At 38.4% G+C, this 21816-nt stretch overlaps 2 protein-coding genes and 2 pseudogenes across 2 annotated transcripts; all 4 read left to right on the top strand.

Moving 5' to 3' along the window:
- Positions 1-702: 702 nt before the first annotated feature.
- On the top strand, positions 703-1638 carry LOC131780675 (adenosine receptor A1-like). Its single transcript, XM_059097284.2, has one exon. The coding sequence runs from the start codon at positions 709-711 to the stop codon at positions 1636-1638; it is 930 nt and encodes a 309-aa protein (XP_058953267.2). The 5' UTR covers positions 703-708.
- Positions 1639-8275: 6637 nt separating this feature from the next.
- On the top strand, positions 8276-15662 carry LOC131780678 (adenosine receptor A3-like). Its single transcript, XM_059097285.2, has 3 exons — positions 8276-8349; positions 14057-14173; positions 14811-15662. The coding sequence occupies exon 3, from the start codon at positions 14838-14840 to the stop codon at positions 15660-15662; it is 825 nt and encodes a 274-aa protein (XP_058953268.2). The 5' UTR covers positions 8276-8349; positions 14057-14173; positions 14811-14837.
- Positions 8835-9722, top strand: LOC131780676 (trace amine-associated receptor 1-like; annotated as a pseudogene).
- Positions 15663-19437: 3775 nt separating the features above from the next.
- On the top strand, positions 19438-19941 carry LOC136279325 (uncharacterized; annotated as a pseudogene).
- Positions 19942-21816: the final 1875 nt, after the last annotated feature.

Genomic DNA, 21816 nt, shown 5'->3' with positions numbered 1-21816 from the left:
AGTCGTGTTGAACATTGTGACTTACTGGTTTGTGTGTTTTTGTATAACTTTTGTGAGACAAATTGGTTCTGACAGATGTCTCGTCCCCTGGTCGTTTCAACATTTGAAAATAAGGAAACTACCGTCACCAGTGAGTTAGTGGGTCCTTAAAAGCGATTGGAAACGAACAACGATCCAACCACTTACCATGGATAACCATTTGTATAAATAGGAATAAAGAGGACTTCCGATGTTTTTTTTTGTTGTTGTTTTTTTTTTTATGTCGAACCTCCGCTAAGATTGGATTTCCTGAGCTGTAAACATTATCATGTTCTAGTAAGATAATTTACAGTTAACCGCTCAATTAAATTGATCATGGAAACTGGCCTCAGTAAAAAGTTTCTAAATCTGACTTTTTTAACGTTAGCCCTTCGTCAGAGCTGGAGACATGTTACAGTAGTTTGATTTGAACACTTTCACCCCTACGGGGACCGTCACCCGACTGAACTTAACGTTTCTTGTTTTAGGACAGTTTGATTTCTCTATTTAACGATATAAAAAGCATTTTAAACTTGATTCTAAATTACAGAAATAAAAGAATGTCGTTTAAAAAAATACTAAATGCTCGTTTACCAAGGTATTTTTGCTCCCACAAATTTTCTACCGTTCAGATTTAATGGCAAAGGTTTGTTTTCATGACAGGTCAAAAGAAAAACAGTGCCCAGCAGAATGGATTTTAACTCATGGAACATCTTCTGGGGTATATGTTTTGGTGTATTGGTGACTTTGATTATTGCAGGAAATATTCTCACCATCTGGATATTCTTCAAACAGAGAAGCCAAAAACGCTCTTACTCACTTCTCATGAGCTTGGCAGTTGCTGATTTGCTGGTGGGAATTTTCGCTGTCCCTTTTTATATAAAAGTAGTTGTATCACAGGGATATACATGGTACGTTATTTCTATCAGTGTTGATGTTTTCACTGGCATAACGTCCATCTACACTCTTGCGGTCATTTCCTTGGAAAGAATGTTCGCCGTCGGTTGGCCTCTTCGTCACAGAACTGTGAACTATCGTGTTTACGTCTGCGCTATTAGCATACCGTGGATCATAGCGGCAATATTTACTACTTTAGTGGTGTTACGGATACTTAATATGATAGGGAAGGAGCATTTTTTTTATTATCTTGTTTTAATTCCTGGAATCCCTCTAATAACTATATGTGTAGCAAACTTTGTTGTTTGGAAGAAGCAGAAATCGCCATTTCGCACCCAGAATCATATCAAAAGAGAAGTCAAATTGGCGAAAACGCTAGCTCTCTTAACAGGAATATCGCTTTTTACCTGGCTTCCTTTTCAAATTCTAAATAATTTGTTTATATTGAAAGTCACGGAAAATTTTCACCTATTTCCATTAACACTATTTATTATCAAATTTTTGCAGTTTAGCAATTCATTTGTGAACATGATAATTTATCCGTTCAGAATCCCAGAATTTAAGCACACCTTATTCCAGATACTTAATTTCTGTGTAATTCCCTTTAGAAGAACAAATACTGAGACATATCCATCAGCCAGGACTGGGTCAGTTGTGTCCTTGTTAACGTTTACAAATTCGACATTTTTTCTATCAAACGTTCACCGGGAAAGTTCGCTTTAGGGTCTTAAACCGCTCAGGCACATAGACATTGCTACAATAGGTGTGGAATGTAAAATATATATATATATATATATATATATATATATTTCTACTTGTTAGACCCATTGCGCTTGCGTACTGTACGAGACACATCTGAACAACAAAAACTAAATAAACTCTATGTTGAAAATCAATGTTTCAGGATCAGGTAATTTATATAACTTTAGTGATACAACAGGGATGATGGTACCATGTACTTTAAATTAAAACTAAATCGTTTCAAACGGGCTCAAGCTTTGCAGAATAGGGACTATTTTTGATCAGGGTATTTTAGATCAGCGGATGTATGTGAAAGTAACGGGTGAGAAGAGAAGGGTCTTAATTTTGCAATGACTTGCGCTCGCGCCTTTATTAAAAATATGCAGTCTTCTACGTGCTCAGGAACACACAACCCCTACCTCTCTTCTAAGATCTTGCAGACGCAACAAAATGTGACCATTTAACATTTTTAAAGTGTTGGAATCCAACCGAAAATATAAATTATTTTGAAAGCTAAACCGCTGATTTGCTTCATAGTGTTCCTTTATCACCAGTGGAAAATTGGCAAAAACGAGAAATAAAAGCGGAAACTCAGCCTGTTCCAAGCTCCGAAGAATTAAGAGAAAAGAGCCTGGGAAGGAGGTTGTTGAAATCTGACGTAACACCTAGGGGCAGGCTGTTGTGATATGCCATCTCATTTCATATTTCTCTGGGTAGAATTGCAATACTTAACATCACTTTACGCTTTGGGAATCGGGATAAGAACAAAAAATACTGTACTACTAAACTGTCTTTCAGTCCAATATTCTTGCGCCAGGTTTTCACATCACTTCAAGTCCACGATCTGATGCAGCGTGCAAAGAAAGTCGTGTCCGATAGCCCGGGGCTAGTGGATTTTGCGATCGGGCTAGTGGATTCTGTGGTTAACTTGCCTGAAGAGCAAGTGAAGAGTTTTCGGAGAATTAAAATTACAGTACTGGTAGACAAATGTTTTAAATTCCTAATCAATTCATGCGGACCGAAAGTGGCTCCCACGAAGTGAAATCTGCATAAACGAGACAAATAACGCATTACATGTCAGACGAGACATATTGAGATCCCGTGCATACAGTAAAAGCACATACTGAAAAAAACTTTGGAGGTAAATGCTGCCCGTGACTAATTCTTACTGATTCAGAGACAGCTATTTGTCTAAATTTTGCTTCATAGTCATTTGTGAGGAACGTAATATTTTGATCCTGAACTCCAGCGAGTAATTTATTGTGGTTTTACCAAATATTGGTCACGTACGTTTCAAGATGGTAAACTCCAAACACCGATACCGTGGTCCGTGTGTCATTCGTCCATTCAATTTTCATTTAAAATCAAAAATTGAAAACTGATGTCAATTTTTGATTTTGGTTAGTTTTTATCATAAAAAATACGGAAGTGCCAAATCGAAAATTTTGGACTTTTTTACCTTTTGATAGAATATTGAAACATAACTTATATTTTTACTTTAATCTTGTCAACAATAAAGAGAAAAATGAAACTGAGCGGCAATGTTGCTTTTCCGACAATGTTGCAGTCTGTGCTAGGCTTAGGCTCCCAAGAGGGAGGGGGAGGGGTCCATTCGCGCGGTAATTTTTGCCCTCAGCACCCTCTCCGCATGGCCAGGTCCGCTTCCTTGCTTAAGGAGTCTGGGAAGGAAGTGAGAGTTTAACTGTCTCTTCGCGGTCTTTCACGACGTTTTGGAGCGACTTCCTCAGTTCTGTCCATTACAGCGAGCAGCCTTTAGCTAAGAAGTTAAAAAGATCTTAGACTTCGTATTGGAGCGGGTGATGTAGCCATATTGACTTTTCAGACCCCATACTGTAAAACATGGCTGGAATGATGGTGAGGGAGAGGGAGGGGGTAGATTTCTGATACCACCCCCTCCCCAATGGCCCGCCTGGAGTCTGCGAAGGAAGTGAGAGTTTCGCGCACTTTTGGACTGTCCGTTCGCTGACATCATGGCAAGCAATATAACCTTTGATTTGACCAGGGACGGAAAAGTGTTTAAATTACGAATAGCAGAGGGGGATATGACAGTTTCGAGGCTTTCCCGAGCTTTTCAGGCAATACACATTGTATTTACATTTGGAGTTTTGCAAGTCAATTAAGTCAATTGTTAACTTATGGTGGCTCTCTTACTGGCTCTCAAGCAAGTTCTTCAAGGCAACCACTTTTCGGTAATGCAAGACGAAAAGGTGGCGCTCTTGCAACGATTATTCCTGCGGAAATATAACACACAAGAATGTGAAGGGACCTCCTACGTTCCAAGAACTAGTGGCAGATATATTTTGGAAGAAACCGCTAATGTGGTTTACGTTCAGTCCAAGGCAAGAGATGTATTCAACGATTCACCTCTAGAGTTGGTGATCACGCTTGAAAAACCACCGAAAACTGATTTAGCCGTTCAATACGCTTTGTTAAAAAGGAAACTACCGCAATAAAACATGTTGACCAAAATAAAGATTCTGATGCTGTTACGAGCGCATTCAATGTTTAATTCCTTTCAGTACTGTTAATAAATTATGTTGAGTGTTGAAGACATGTGCTGACTGCTCATTTATTATTGACAGCCGGAAAAAATGAGCTTTGACAAAAGCCTACAAATTCACGGTAAAAGCTGAGAAATTATTTTAAACTCTGAAGGGTGCTCGTATAGACAGCTATACAAACAAGGAAATGAAGATAGAAAAAAAGAAGAAAATAGCGAACAACAAGCACTTAAGTCTAATAAACTTATACCTACCCGAGCAACGACGTCCCACGTGCACCGCTCAAGCTCATCATTTGACAGGCGGTAAATTTGTGTAAATTTATCCCATTCCTAAAACAAAACCTCCAAACTGACCCCGAACTAAAGCCTTTCTTGTCGAGAAATCTTTCTTTTAGCGATAAACTCACCTCGGAATTTCGTTTTACAGTCAGCTCAGTTCAACAGTTCCCTGCTGCACCAGAGTCAAGAATTCATCCAGAAGATCTTACATTTTAACCATTCTACCAAAGGTAAGCAGATTGAGAATGAGTCATCAAAATTCAAAGTACTTTCTTGCTACAGAATGTGTATATTCTAGAAAAGCAAGCTGGTGTATTTGTATAATAAAAATTGCGTGATGCTTAAAGGAACTAGACGTTAATGAGATCCACTTCGAGAGAAGCCTTGAAGTTGACAGCTTCATTACACTCCTTTTTGTGTTTCATAGAGAAAAAATATAAAAGTATATATTGCTATTTGGAACAACACAGAGGTCGAAACTAAGGCACGTGCAAATGGGGTCAGTTTCTGGCGCAAACCGCGTTCCACTTTCCGGGGAAAAAGCCAAATGGAAGTTATAAGAAACTACCGCTGTCATGTTGAAACAAGTTACACTATTAAAGTGAAAACTTTGTCTTTTAAATTTTATCAAAAACAAAAATTGTGTTGGCTCTTAACTTAGTTAAGAGCATAGAAGTCGTGTTGAACATTGTGACTTATTGCTTTGTGTGTTTTTGTATAACTTTAGTGAGACAAATTGGTTCTAACAGATGTCTCGTCCCCTGGTTGTTTTAACTTTTGAATATGAGGAAACTACATATTTTAGTGAGATAATTAACAGTTAACCGCTGAATTAAATTGATCATGGAAACTGGCTATCGTAAAAAAGTTTCGAAATCTGATTTTCTAACGTTAGCCCTTCGTCAGAGCTGGAGACATGTTACAGCAGTCTAATCCGTACACTTTCAGTCCTACGGGGACCCTCTCCCAACTGAACTAAACGTTTCTTGTTTTAGGACTGTTTGATTCATTTGTTTAACGATGTAAAAAGTATTTCTAACTTGATTCTACATTACACGAAAGAGTATCGTTAAAAAAAATACTAAATGCTCGTTTACTAAGGTATTTTTAAAGGAAGGAGCTTGTCGAAACCTGACGTGATACCTGGGGGCAGGCTGTTGTGGTATGCCAACCCATTTCATTTTCCCAGGGGAGAGTAGCAATACTTAACTTCACTTTTCGCCTTGGGAATCTGGATAAGAACAAAAAACATTGTACTACTAACCTGTCTTTCAGTTCAACATCCTTAGACCAAGTTTTCACTACACGTCCGCGATCGGATGGTAGACTGCGGCGAGGCGTAAACAACATCCATAACTGTGGCTACATAAAAAAAGATATAGAAAAGAAAGTAAATCAATTTTCATCTTTAGGAGTTTAAAATGTCAGGGCATCTGACGGATAACTACCAAAGATAACGAGTGATCATGAAGTTGCAGATTTAGTCTTTGCTGGATACATTCTTGTTGTTGTAGTCTTTCTTTTTCATTCTTTCCTTTTGTGGTTTGCATGAAAATAGCAATCGAGACAAGGAAGGTTAAATACACATGGTCTATCTCATTGTTATTAGATGAGCCCTGTAAATTGAGAAAGAGTTGGAAACTTTTTTTGCAATACCACACATTAGAAGCGGAGCACTCATAGGAGGAAGGTCACCAACTAAAATCCCTACAGAAACATGAGAAATGTTGATAAAGAGCGGATGATCGGTAGATAAACCCACTATCAGGTTTGAAGACCGCACTCGTTAGAGCACAGGAAAACATGCGCAGTGCGGTAACTCAAACGACCTGGTAAAGCAATTTTGGTTTAACCATACGTTTCACTTTACTGAAGTTAGATTCAATTTTTTTTTCACAAGTTTGGTCACATTAGAGTCCAGTTTATGTTTTTCACTGAGGTCAATCCAGAATTTGGATCCCACAATGAAGCTGAGCCAACCATCAGGTCTGTATTTACCATCCATCATCATAGGGATGACGTCTTTTTTAAGCTGATATGTGTACTCTGCCTCTAAATGGATCATTAATAGAACTAAGTTGTCAACTTCTTGGCTATTATTAATAGTTCTAAATTCACCACGATCTCATCACCGACAAGAGTGTTGTCATTTGCCTCCTCCTGATTGCCTTGTTCTTCTTTCTCCGTATCCTTGCGAACATTCCTATCCCAAGTTGTTATCTCTGGGTAATTACTTCTACGATCAACAATTATATCGTAAACAAGTTTATGCTACTCCCACAGCCAAAGCAAAATCTGTCTCAACAGATTTGTTAGATCTTTTCCAACACTTTAAGAAAATATCAGTTAAAGCTTTAGCATGTTCAAGTGCCGCTTCTGAAAAGCTTTATTCAAGGACTGGTGATGCATATTTGTGGAACTCAATCGTGTTTCAATTGAGGATTATTCTTGCAGAACAGAGATATAAGTATATTTTTTTCACCAACATCTTTAGCAATTTTTTCATTGTCTGCAGGCAAACGATTAGTCACGGGTTTTCCTTCTATGGTGGTCGTGTTAGATACATCTTTCACATTTCCGTCGGAGGACTTTTCATCTCGGGAAAGTTTATTGTGACGCTCTTCAGAGTGGGATTTGTTTTCAATCACTGTTTGTTTACTGTTTGACCTTACATGGGTTTTTTACCTTTCCTGTTGTTATAGAGGCTCCACTTCCCATCGGTCCTAAATAATAAAGTTATTATCGATCATTGACAACGCTAGCCACCGATGATTCGCGCGAATTATTATTTGTGTGTTGTAGCCGCCATATTGTTTGGCTTCAGTCACCCTGAGCCTAAAGTGTAAAGTTTGCTGGCGTTTTCGACACAGCAGCGACAGCGTAGACACAGCGTCAGACGTCTGCGCATGTACAACGTCGTTATGATCATTAGCAACGAAGTGGAACGAACGTGCCTTATCCACCGAACAAGTGCATTCATTTTGCCGCTGTGTCGGTGTGTCGATTAGCAATAGTTGAAGATCTTTTAGGAAGCAAGCGGTCTCAAACGAGTTACAATCAACCAGGCAAGCCAATAATTCACGGTGTTTTAAAAGTCGAAAGTCAAATAGAATGGTAAGTTAACAGGGTTGCCAGTACTTGAATAATATTCATGTTCGAAAAGTCTCGAGTTTTCTCTTACCCTAGTATTATTTATTATTTTTTTATAGATTCCCTGAAAGTTTCAACTGTTTTCGCTTTTTTGCGAGACAGCAGTTGCTTTTTATGTCTTCCGTTGAATTTTTTGTTAATTTTCTTCCATTGTTGAATTCCGAAAGTTTTTTTTTCTGAGGCCGCTGTTGATAAGCCTCAAACAATTGATTGAAATACCCGCCCAAAAACCATAGCTTTAGCTCATTGCTGAACAAGTTAAAAGAGCCTGTAATCAGCATGATGTTTTAATGACCACTGCATTTAATCAATATTTGAGCATGCTATTTTTGTTAATTTTCTTCCATTGTTAAATTCCGAAAGTTTTTTTTTTTCTAAGGCCGCTGTTGATAAGCCTCAAACAATTGATTGAACTACCCGCCAAAAAACCATAGCTTTAGCTCATTGCTGAACAAGTTAAAAGAGCCTGTAATCAGCATGATGTTTTAATGACCACTGCATTTAATCAATATTTGAGCATGCTATTGTAGAGAAGTGACAGCTTGCTCACATTTGTAAGCATAGCAATCAACCTTATTGACGTCCCCCTTGAATTTTCTCAAAGCGAACATCAATTTTTCTTAATTGACAATTTGCTTTTCTCAGTTTTGTTTTACAGTCAGCTCAGTTCAACAGTTCCCTGCTGCACCAGAGTCAAGAATACATCCAGAAGATTTTACATTTTAACCATTCTACAAAAGGTAAGCAGATGAAGAATGAGTCATCAAAATTTAATGTACTTGCTTGCTACAGAATGTGTATGTTCTAGAAAAGCAAGCTGGTGTATTTGTATAATAAAACTTGCGTGATGCTTAAAGGAACTAGACGTTAATGAGATCCACTTCGAGAGAAGCCTTGAAGTTGACAGCTTCAACATCATCCTTTTCGTGTTTCAAAAAAATATAAACATACATATTGCTATTTGGAACAACACAGAGGCCAAAACTAAGGCCCGTGCAAATGGGGTCAGTTTTCGGCGCCAACCGCGTTCCACTGTTTGATTTATTTGTTTAACGATGTAAAAAGTATTTCTAACTTGTTTCTAAATTACACAAAAGAATATGGTTTAAAAAAATACTAAATGCTCGTTTACTAAGGTATTTTTGCTCCGAAAAATTTTCTACCGTTCAGATTTACTGGCAAAGGTTTGTTTTCATGGCAGGTCGAAAAAAAAGTGCCCAGTAAAATGGATTTTAACTCATGGAACATCTTCTGGGATATATGTTTTGGTGTATTGGTGACTTTGATCATTGTAGGAAATATTCTCACCATCTAGATATTCTTCAAACAGAGACGCCAAAAACGCTATTACTCACTTCTCATAAGCTTGGCAGTTGCTGATTTGCTGGTGGGAATTTTTTGCCGTCCCTTTTTATATCAAAGTAGTTGTATCACAGGGATATACATGGTACATTATTTCCATCGGTGCTGACGTTTTCACTGGCACAGCGTCCATCTACACTCTTGCGTTTATTTCCTTGGAAAGAATGTCCGCCGTCGGTTGGCCTCTTCGTCACAGAGCTCTGTTTAAGTCTGCGCTATTAGCATACCGTGGATCATAGCGCCAATATTTACTACTTTAGTGGTGTTACGGATACTTAATATAACAGGGAGGGAGCATTTCTTTTATTGTCTTGTTTTAATTCCTGGAATCTCTCTAATAACTATATGTGTAGCAAACTTTGTTATTTGGAAGAAGCAGAAAACGCCATTTCGCAACCAGAATCACATCAAAAGAGAAGTGAAATTGGCGAAGACACTAGTTCTCATGACAGGAACATCGCTTTTTACCTGGCTTCCTTTTCAAATTCTAAATATTTTGTTTGCATTGAAAGTCACACAAAATTTTCACCTTATTGAATTGACTGTATTTATTATCAAATTTTTACAGTTTAGCAATTCACTTGTGAACGTGATGATTTATCCGTTCAGGATCCCAGAATTTAAGCGCACTTTATTCCAGATACTTAATTTCTGTGTAATTCCCTTTAGAAGATTGAGCATTGCGGTATCTCCATCAGCTGGGACCGGGTCATTTTCGCAATCAAACGTTCACCACGAAAGTTCGCTTTAGAGTCTAAATCCACTCAGGCACATAGACATTACTACAATGGATAAGGAATATAGAATGTATTTTACAAAAATATGCAAATATGCTGAAAATGAATGTCTGCCAAATTTTTAATTGAAATTAAAATTTTTAGAAAATTTGAGGAAACCCCCCACACTCAAAAGTACGAGAATACGCACTGAAGAAAAAAACAAAAAGTCAGTGAAGAGGGAAGAAAGCCAAACGACAATTCTTATCGAGGAAAACCAAAGAAGCATCGCGAAGGAAAACCAAACATGTATCAATGCCGAAAAAAGTAAAGCATCTATTCCGGAAAACCAGTTAAATGGTGACTTTTGAGCTTTTTTGAGTATTTTTCTTTAGTCTTTACTGAGATGCAGTCTTAATCATTTAACAATTGGTTCATACGTCAGTGTGCGTTCATCGAGATATGAGGTACGCGGGAAGTTTCGAGAGCACGAAAGATGCGTAAGAGTTGCTCCAGGCAAACTTCCCAAGTGTTTCATATCTTGATGAACGCACAGCTGACTCATGAACCAATTGTTTCATAACATTTTCAACCCGACAGCGTCGACAACGCAAAAAGCTGCCAGTGAAAGCGCTTCATTCTCCGATTTGCCGCCAGAGTATTTCTTAGCAACTGACAAGGGAGATATTTATATTATTAAAGGGATAAAAATTTGATGGCTTTCGTTAGTTTGTTTCTGAGCGTCAGAAATTTTCAAATTCATTCAACTTGCTTGTGACGCTTCAGAAAATTATCAAATTTACTTTCCTCAAACTGCTTCTGGTGTCAGAAACATTCATATTTTAAATTTATTTTCTTGTTTTTGACACGTTAGAAATTTTTCAAATGTATTTTCTTCAACTTGTTTCTGACGCGTCAGAAATTTTTCTACTTTGTTTTTTCGTCAACCTGTTGCTTTCAAATTTATTTTCTTATTTCTGACGCGCCGGAATTTTTTTTTAATTTGTTTCTGCGACAAACAAGTCTAGTTGTGGTGAATTTGCATAGCCTTTGTAAAAACATGTCTTTTCAAACTCAAATCTTATTTCGTTCTGTTTACGAGTGATCCGAGTTTTATTTTTAGTAAACGTCTTTAAACTTTTCTCTTCTTACCTCAACGTCAATCTCAGATGAACTTCTTGCTCCATTTCTTTATTCAGGAAATAATGCTGCTCATTATTGCTCTCGCGCAAAATTGAGTTGAACTCAACGTCAGAGAGAATTATTTGCAATCGCCTTTAAAAACAACCTGCTGACTTACAGGTGCTTTTTCTCTGGAATTGAAATAGTTTTTTCTTGTTTTGTAATTTTTTTTATTGATTTGTCCAATAATACCAAATGAATTTAGGTTGAAATGAGGTTTCTCATAACTGACGTGTCCTTGGCAAATTAGAGAAAATTAGATCCGTTTGGCACACAACATACACTGTGACAGGAGTAACATCGGCTGTATTGTGAACAAGCGGTAAGGCGGTTTCGCAGAGTGGAATTTGGGATAATAGCTCAAACCTCAAAGGAAGGTCATTGATTCTCGTCGGTCACGAAAATTTGCATACATTAGATATAATTCCTAAGTGACATTTTTCGTTGAGTTGGGACTCCAGAATAATATTTAACCCTATCAAGGAGTTGCCCGACATTTCACCAAGCGCGGACTTCCGATTCAAAGAAGGTGATAATCACAGTCTCGGATCTGTTTTCGTTTACGTCTCATATGTTGGTCCGGAAGCAGATCATTCAGCAGCTTATCCTGGAAGAAAAAAAATTCAGCGATGAAGGTGGAAAAGCAATCAAAGGAGTTCTTTTGTTTTCACGGACATTACTTTCATCGATATTTTGTTACCTTTTACTCCATAATTTTTCTTTGTTTGTGTCATTCGTAAAGTTCTTTACCGTAAATTTTATTCATTCAGATCTACCGTTTAACTGCTTGAACCGCCTAACTGTTTATACTGCCTTTATCAATCACTTTACGTCGCTTTACATCGTCTTTGATTTGCCATTTGGCCCGTACCTCGTACAAGTTTCAACTGCCTCAAATGTTAATTTCGCTTCAATACTTTAGTAAATTTCGTTTGTGCGTTGGACACATACGAGTGATTTTGGCCCCAATAGTTAATGAGCTCCACTTCAAGAGAAACCTTGAAGATAATAGCTTCAACATACTCCTTTTCGTGTTTTCTAGAGAAAAAGTGTAAAAACATCAATTGCTGTTGGGAACACAGCGACCAAAACAAATAGCGTCAGTTTCTGGCGCCAACTCCGCTCCACTTTCCGAGCCAAAAGCCCCAGGGAAAATTATAATAAACTACCAGTGTCACGCTGAAACAAATTATATTGAAAAAATGAAAACTAGAGACTCTTCGGGCACAAAGTTCATTTAATTAAAGGTTCTCTTTTCACATTGTGTTTTAATTTTACAACAACAACAGCAACAACAAAAAAGTCTGGGCTATTAACTTATAAGTGATAATTCCCATCCGAAAGAATTTTAATGGAAAATTTAAAAAACTACTATTTCGACGACGAAATGACGGTCCAAAACATACACGGCCACCATGTTCCAACGTTTCCTGGTGTCTCTAAAAACGCTAGAACAGTGATAGAACAGCCATAATGGTACCTGGTACTCCAAATTAAAACTAAATCATTTCAAACGGGCTCAAGCTTTGCATAATAGGCACACGATTTTTGATCAGAGTATTTTAGATCAGCGGATGTATGTAAAAGTCACGCGCGAGGAGAGAAGTGTCGTAATTTTGCAAGAACTTGCGCCCGCGCTCTGCTGTGAGCATCATGCTTTATAAGATCAAGATGAAGATCGACCTCATCGCCTGAAGAAGACTAGCAGTATGCAGTCGAAACGTCGCGATCTACATCACACGTGACTACATTGTGAGACAAACGAAAAAAAAAAAAACTTAGCTTTTATTGTTATTCACCACGATGAATAACCACAACCTTTTCTACGAAATTCCTGTCCCATGTTGTCATCTCTGGGTAATTACTTCTACGATCAACAATTATATCTTGAACAAGTTTATGTATTCCCACAGCCAAAGCAAAATCTGTCACAAAAGTTTTTTTTGATCTTTCCTACATTTTCAGTACATATCAATTAAAGCTTTAGCATGTTCAAGTGACGCTTCTGTCAAATAGGTTTCAATCGTTGAAAGCTTTTTAATCAAGGATTGATAATGCTGGTTCTCGGAACTCGATCGTGTTTCAAGTTGAGGATCATTATAGCAGAACGAAGATACGAGTATCTTTTCGTCACCAACATCTTTGGTCATCTGTTCACTTTCTCGAGAAAAACGATCAGTCACGGGTTTTCCTTCTCTGGTGGTCACGTTACAGTTATCTTTCGCATTACCGTCGGAGGATTTTGTGTCTTGGGAAAGTTTATTGTGACGCTCTTCAGAGTGGTGTTTGTTTTCAATTGCTGTTTGTTTAGTGTTTGAGTTTTTATTGCCTCTCCCGTTGTTTTAGAGGCTTCACTTTACATTGGTCATAAAAACTAAGGTTATTATCTATCATTGACAACACTAGCCACTGATGACTCGCGTGAATTATCGTTTGCGCGTTGTAGCCGCCATATTGTTTGGCTTCAGTCACCCTGAGCAACCAATCCTAAAATGTACAGTTTGCTGCGCTATCGACACAGCTGCGACAGCGGAGACATAGCGGTCAGACGTTTGTGCATGTGCAATATTTTAATGATCATTAGCAACGAAATGAAACGAACGCACCTTATCCACCGAGCAAGTGAACCTATTTTGCCGCTGTGTTGGTGTGTCGATAAGCCATCTTGGTTGACGCTCTTTTAGGAAACAAGCGGTCTCAAACGAGTTACCATCAACCACACAAGCCAATAATTCACGGTATTTTAAAAGCGTATAACCTTTGTCGGTGAGGTCAAAACAGAATGGTATATCAACAGGGTTACCCGTACTTGAACAAGCTTCATGTCCAAAAAGTCTGGAGCTTTTCCTTTCCCTGGATTTGTTTTCTTTAAAGAGATTCTCTGAAAGTTTCAACTGTTTTCGCCTACATTATTTTGCGAGAGAGCGGTTGCTTCTTCTGTTTTCCATTGAGTTGAAGCTACAGAGTCTTCTAAACATAACTAGATACGTGGTTTCAGTTTTTCGCCAAATTTTTCTCTGATTCTTGCTTGACATATGCTCCCTGACTACACCTAGAAGGTGGAACTATTTTCGTATCCAACCAGCCTTAGCGGGAGGAAATAAAGATGTCAATCTTCGACCCTACTGCCAAAATAAAAATGAGCTTGCATTAATTATGGATTTTTTCTTCTTCTTCTTCTGCTTAGCATTAAAATAAGTGTCGGGCATCATCCATAGTAGAAAGCTATTCGCCCTTTAATTGAAGAACCACTGCTGTTCCTCAACCTTACAGTAGCTGTTGTTGAAAAAGAGCTTGTTTACAGGTGAGATATAGAGACAACAAAGCGTGTAGCATATGAAGACTGGAACAGTAAAATGTTCTTCTTGATCTTTTTCTTCCGATTTTGTCTCGTCAAATTTTGGTCTGACAATGCTTGTGAATTGTTTAGAGTAGCTGTTTTTTCCCACGTTCAAAAAGAAATAAAACCCGTACGAAGAATTTAAAGATCGTTTCGACTGCTTCGATTATCTGGATCCATTCGAACGACTTTTTCAGCCCGTTTTATTTGAACGACAACATCATTCTTTTAAGCAAATTCTTTGACTTTATTTCTAGAAATCAGGTCAGAGATGGCACCTCTTTATAATGCTGGTATTGGTATTAACTTGTTAATTTTCTTCTGTCGTTAAATTTCGAAAGTTTTTTTCTTAAATTTTTTTCTACCGGATCCGTACGCTTTCAGCCCAACTGGGACCGTCACCCGACTCAACTTAACGTTTCGTGTTTCAGGACTGTTTAATTTCTTTTTGTAAAGATGTAAAAATATTTCTAACTTGATTCTAAATTACATAAAAGAGTATCGTTTAAAAAAATACCAAATGCTCGTTTACTAAGGTATTTTTGCTCCCAAAAATTTTTTACCGTTCAGATTTAATAGCAAAGGTTTGTTTTCATGGCAGGTCAAAAGAAAAATAGTGCCCAGTAAAATGGATTTTAACTCATGGAACATCTTCTGGGGTATATGTTTTGGTGTATTGGGGACTTTGATCACTGCAGGAAATGTTCTCACCATCTGGATATTCTTCAAACAGAGAAGCCAAAAACGCACTTACTCTCTTCTCATGAGCTTAGCTGTTGCCGATTTGCTGGTGGGGATTTTTGCTGTCCCTTTTTATATAAAAGCAGTTGTATCACAGGGATATGCATGGTTGCTTGTTTCCATCAGTGCTGACGTTTTCACTGGCATAACGTCCATCTACACTCTTGCGGTCATTTCCTTGGAAAGAATGTTCGCTGTCGGTTGGCCTCTTCGTCACAGAACTGTGAACTATCGTGTTTATGTCTGCACTATTAGCATACCGTGGATCATAGCGGCAATATTTACTACTTTAGTGGTGTTACGGACACTTAATATGATAGGGAGGGAGCATTTCTTTTATTGTCTTGTTTTAATTTCTGGAATCCCTCTAATAACTATGTGTGTAGCAAACTTTGTTATTTGGAAGAAGCAGAAAACGCCATTTCGCGACCACAATCACATCAAAAGAGAAGTGAAATTGGCGAAGACACTAGCTCTCATAACAGGAACATCGCTTTTTACCTGGCTTCCTTTTCAAATTCTAAATATTTTGTTTGAATTGAAAGTCACACAAAATTTTCACGTTTTTCAATTAACACTATTTATTATCAAAACTTTGCAGTTTAGCAATTCATTTGTGAACGTGATAATTTATCCGTTCAGAATCCCAGAATTTAAGCGCACCTTATTCCAGATACTTAATTTCTGTGTAATTTCCTTGAACCATCACTAAGATATATCCATCAGCCGGGACCGGGTCAGTTGTGTCCTTGATAACGTTGACAAATTCGGCATTCTCTCTATAAAACGTTCACTGGGAAAGTTCGCATTAAGGTTTTACACCGCTAAGGGACATGGACATTGCTACAACGGTGTGGAATGTAAAATATACACATATATTTATATAATAAGTTCAGTTATGCACTTATTCTGATTGGTTCTCACTTATGATCTATTGGAGGACAGACGTATAGATGACGTCATCTATGATCTATTACTGAACAGACGCAAGGCAACTTAGAATCTGTTTGCTAAATATATATATATATACATACATACATACATACTTGTCAGACCCATTGCGTTTGCGCACTGTACGTGACGAATCTGAACAAGAGTAATGAACAAAAACTAAATAAAGTCGATGTTGAAAATCAATGTTCCAGGATCAGGTAATTTATACAATTTTAGTGATACAACAGGGATAATGGTACCATGTACTTTAAATTAAAACTAAATCGTTTCAAACGGGCTCAAGCTTTGCAGAATAGGGACACGATTTTTGATCAGGGTATTTTAGATCAGGGGATGTATGTGAAAGTCATGCATGAGGAGAGAAGGGTCGTAATTTTGCAATGACTTGCACCCGCGCCTCTATTAAAAATATGCAGTCTTCCACGTGCTCAAGAACACACAACCCCTACCTCTCTTCTAAGATCTTGCAGACGCAACAAAATGTGACCATTTAACAGTTTGCAAAGTGTTGGAATCCAACCTAAAAAGCAAAATTATTTCAGAAGCTAAAGCGCTGATTTGCTTCATAGTGTCCCTTTATCACCAGTGGAAAATTGGCAAAAGCGAGAAATAAAAGCGAAACCTCAGCCTATTCCAAGCTCCGAAGAATTTAGAGGAAAGAGCCTTGGAAGGAGGTTGTTGAAACCTGAAGTACTACCGGGTCAGGCTGTTTTGGTATTCCATTCCATTTCATACTTCCCAGGGTAGAGTTGCAATACTTAACATCACTTTACGCTTTGGGAATCGGGATAAGAATAAAAAATACTGTACTACTAAACTGTCTTTCAGTCCAATATTCTTGCGCCAGGTTTTCACATCACTACACGTCCAAGATCTAATGCAGCGTGCAAAGAAAGTCGTGTCCGATAGCCCGGGGCTAGTGGATTTTGCGATCGGGCCAGTGGATTCTGTGGTTAACTGACCCGAAGGGCAGGTGAAGAGTTTTCGGAGAATTAAAATTACAGAAGTACTGGAAGACGAATGTTTTATATTCCTAATCAATTCATGCGGACCGAAAGTGGCTCCCATGAAGCGAAATCTGCATAAACGAGACAAAGTATCGCATTACATGTCAGACGAGACATATTGAGATCCCGTGCATACAGTAAAAGCACATACTGAAAAAAACTTTGGAGGTAAATGTTGCCGTGACTAATTCTCACTAATTCAGAGACAGCTATTTTTCTAAATGTTGCTTCATAATCATTTGCGAGGAACGTAAACAAAAGATTTTGATCGTGAACTCCAGTGAGTAATTTATTATGGTTTTACCAAATATTGGTCACATACGTTTCAATATGGTTTATTCTAAACACCGATACCATAAGTGTTTGTTGATGAAATTATATAAGCCATATCGTATTGTTTTCACTTTTCACGAAAATCTTTTAGATGAAAAGTTGCCAGAAATGAAAGGAACATTTCTGTTCTTTTGAAACCTAAAACCTTTGGTTACTTGTAACAAGGTGAACCGTAAATTGACATAATTTCTGTTTGCATAATTTTTGTTTGCAAAATTTGTTCACTGATGCGTGACTCGGCACTTTCCCGTGAACTTGAAACTTGACTAGGAAAACCGACCCCCAGAAAAACCTTCTTCTGAAAAATGAACTTCTGAATGCAGTAATTTCTAATATGAAGCAAACTAATGAAAGCTATCAAATTTTTATCCCCTTTAATAATATGAATATCTACCCTGTCAGTTGCTAAGAAATACTCCGGCGGGAAATGTTTTTGGCGGCAAGTTCGAGAATGAAGCGCTTTCATTGGCAGCTTTTCGCGTTGTCGACGTTGTCGTTTAGTGTGTCCACTGAGAACTTTGGTTTCACAGTTTCAACGCCGTTTTTTTTCTTAAAAAATTTGTTTCTAAATTCTAAGATGCACGTTAATCATTCACTTGTTGCGGTGACCTAGCAAAACTTCTACAGTGTGGCAGTGCGAAGAGCAAAACAGCTCTTTTTTTTCTGCTTGCGAAAGGGCTAGCTGCCCAAAAGGCAAGCATGGTACGTTATTTACAAGGGTGCTGACGTTTTCACTGGCATAATGTCCATCCACACTCTTGCGGTCATTTCCTTTGAAAGAATGTTCGCCGTCGGTTGGCCTCTTTGTCTTTGAATTAACACTATTTATTATCAAAATTTTACAGTTAAGCAATTCATTTGTGAGGGTCTGAATGGGGTTTAGTGTTATTTGTCCATATTTTTTAGTGTTTACTGTTAAATTGGCCATTTTTTTTGAATGTTTACTGTTCTTGAAAAAAAAAAAAACTGTTTAGTGTTTGAAAGGAGACCCCAAAGTTTTTTTTCAGGATCTTCAAATTTTGTCTGCTCTTTTAAATTCTGCAAGAAAATCACTCGCGAACAGTGAGCCAAAGCTGAAATGTTCTTGTCCTTAGAACCGATAATGCGCCTTACTAGACCCTCAGTACTAGATGTACTTAAGGGGATACGTTTGGTAATCCACACAATAGTTCCTGAAAAGTATCGCTTCTGGAAATCCAACCAAAGTAGTGTTTGCAAAAGACCAATTGCACATGAAATTGGGCCCCGAGGCAAAGTACGGCGTTAGACTACGATTTCGACTCTCGATGGTCTCGTAGAACTGCTTTTACACCGACCAGTCGATGTAAATGTTCGAAGGGAAGTATTCAAGGATTTGCGGGATCAATGCTTTACCAATGGCGTATTCTTGTTGCAGAGAGAGGCTCCTCAGCAATCCGTTTCATTGAATTGAAATACGAAGTACTTTTCTAACCCGGACGCCTAAAAACGCGAGCTGATTTGCTCTCGCAGCTTAGTCGTTTCAGATTGTCACTTGAGGGTACAGGTTCAGTTCTACAGAAGCGGTTGACGACACATCTGAGATCTTTAGCTGCACAAGTCGAAAACTGAAAAAACAAATTGTCCAGATTAACCCACCTTTAAATAAATCAACTTCCATCTGTGCGGCAAGTAAGGATATCCTCTTGTGTGCAGATGATGAACAGAGAAGCATAATGCAGCTGGAGCGGTTAGAGTATATGGTTGTATGGTTATATGATTGGAGGGTTATATGGTTGTAACCTCGATTGAGCGACTCTTGCGGAATTCTTCAGATTCTTGTAAGGAAATCAGGAGGCTGCATGGTTATGAGGACAACATTGTTTTCACCGACTACAAAGATCAAAAGGTTAAGACCTTTAATCCCTTAAGTGCAACAGTCGAGTCTGCTCATTTACACAATTTCATGCAATCTTTTCCTTGTAAAAAACTTTTTTTGTTTCCGATATAGCTGCTGAAACAATCAAACTAGCTTCGGGGCTTACTGGCAAAGTGTCCTTTCTTCGCAACCTCGAATGTCTCTATGATAGTTTTGGAATTGGTGCACATATGATCGACGCGGTCCAATTATCTCTTCAAGATGCTGTGTGCAATGTTTCATCTGTAAATGCTTATATTAAAAACACAGTCGCTGAAGTAAAGTAGCACTATAAAATGAAATAAACGGCAACAATAAATGGCCCTGAAGGAACTGTTTCCAGCTAAACACAGGCGTCATTGGTGCTTCTCGAAAGAGGTATGGAACAGCTACGAGATAACGTTAAGAATGTAAACGAGGACTATCTTGGTGACATTGACCTGCGTACGCTGCTAACAACTCAGGTGGAGAACCTTCATGTAGTCTCCCACTTCAAAAACGAGACTTTCACCGCTCTTCAGTATGCTCAAGACTTTGGAACAATTTTAAAGGAATCTTTAAAGAGAACAACGAAGTGGGGTGCGAAGTACTTCACACTTGAGAAGTCTTATTATCCAGTGCCTAAATCCAGTGTGGAGTTACGGGACGTAGATTTGGTGAAACCTCCTCCAGCTGATAACGTTGACCCCAACATTGAGGCAGCCATGAAGGAATTGGTTGACAGGTATCGACCTGTCAAGGACAGTAAGAAGCGAATCAACAAAAGACAAAGCGGGAGCCCTGCCGCCAGCTGTATATTCCAGTACGCCATCGTGTACTAGAGTAACATTCCAAGAGGATGTTTAAGATGATCCAGGGACAGACAATGAAGAACGAGTCGACCAGGATACAAATATTCCACGAGCTACAAACGAAGTACCGAGAATCACCTTGTTGACGAAAGCATGCTCGGAGTTGTCGCAGTTGGTGACGTGACAGACCTCCCCGAGCAATAGGATGAGTTCGACACCGACTCGGAGAGCGATGCGGATAATGATACAGACATAACATTCAGCAGATTTGGTCGCACCACCCGCACTCATTTCCGCCCTGATCTCTAGAAACACTTAGGACAATCACGACTATTCAGGTATGGAATATAATAAAATGTTTTTGGCCAGGATGGAGTGACATGTCTGTCATTTTTGTTGACCATTATACATTGTGAGCACTGTAGCCGATCTTATTGGTAAAAGAATATTCTGTTATTGCGTTCATTACTAGTCAAATTTAAACACTCATATATGTTAACTTTCGTTTTCCTTGTAACTTTCGTATTTATCTCTTTTTGTTTACAGTGCAGATACACCAACTGGGACCATCTCACAAAGCCAACCAATCATACTGAGGTATTCATACAACGGATGGCAGTCCGTAAATTTGCTTAATTTTAGTGTTCATTTCGATGTTCTATCCCATTGGCTGTTTGATTTGAATATCGTAATCTGATTTGTTACTAATATATTCTCTCTAAGTTGTCACGGTTGGTGAATCCTCGCTGTAAAAGCGCTTTAAGAATAGAATTGTTATGACTTTTACAAGCCAAATCTGCGGTAGTCTTCAAATATCGTCAGTCATAAGTCTGTGGACATCTTTGGCAGTCTCAGTGGACATATCCGGTGGTCTTTGGACATCTTCAGCAGTGTTCGGACATCTTCGGCAGCCTTCAGACATCTCCGTCAGCTTTCGGAAATCTTCGGCAGCTTTCGGATATCTTCCTCACTCTTCGGAAGTCTTGAAATAATCCCAAATTGTTGGAAAATGGTCAAAAAAACCTCTTTGAGACCATAAACATAGGCCCAACATAGATATTTCCCCTTTTAGGGTGTGGTTTGTTTGTTTATGGCAAAAAAATAATGTTACAACGAATTTTTTAATGTTAGTGTTAAAATGGCTGAAAATTAACTGTTTAATTTTATACAGTCAAAAAAATAAGTGTTTAGTGTTATCGAAGTACCCCCATTCAGACCCTCATTTGTGAACGTGATAATTAATCCGTTCAGAATCCCAGAATTTAAGCACACTTTATTCCAGATACTTAATTTTTGTGTAATTCCCTTTGGAAGATTCAGGAATGAGGTATCTCCATCATCACCGGGTCATTTTCACCATCCAACGTTCACCAGGAAAGTTCGCTTTTACCTATTAACTTTCTGGAGTTCCTTTTCCTTAAGACAGCTGCAAATCGAACCATCACGTACGGCTGTCATTCAGAGAGTTTCTGTTTTCTAGACACTGCTACAATGGATGTGGAATATAAAAAAAAGTGTATATATATTTTGTGTGAGTACCTAACGACAATACTACAACCGCTCACCGACAAATCCAGACGAAAACTACAATCCACCGAGGACTTCATTAACGCCACGAAGACTGTACAGATACCTGACGTCTACAAACTAGTGTCATTTGATGTGAAATCGCTTTTTACAAGTATTCCACTTCAACTGGCACTACAATGTATCTGAGACCATTTCACGCATCCTAAAAACATTCAATATCCGCGTCGCTCACAAACCTACTACCACACCACGTCAGTAACTGACTAACATCAAAGACAGAGACGAACCGAGGAACAGACAAAGAGCAGTGTATAAGATCAATTGCTCCGACTGCCACGCCTCCTACATCGGTGAGACTGGCAGAAACCTCGCAAC

This window comes from Pocillopora verrucosa, chromosome 3 (genome assembly GCF_036669915.1).
Source record: "Pocillopora verrucosa isolate sample1 chromosome 3, ASM3666991v2, whole genome shotgun sequence".
NCBI classification, from domain to species: Eukaryota; Metazoa; Cnidaria; class Anthozoa; order Scleractinia; family Pocilloporidae; genus Pocillopora; species Pocillopora verrucosa.
Note: the sequence above shows the minus strand (reverse complement) of the source record. Positions and strands in the feature narration are given on the sequence as shown.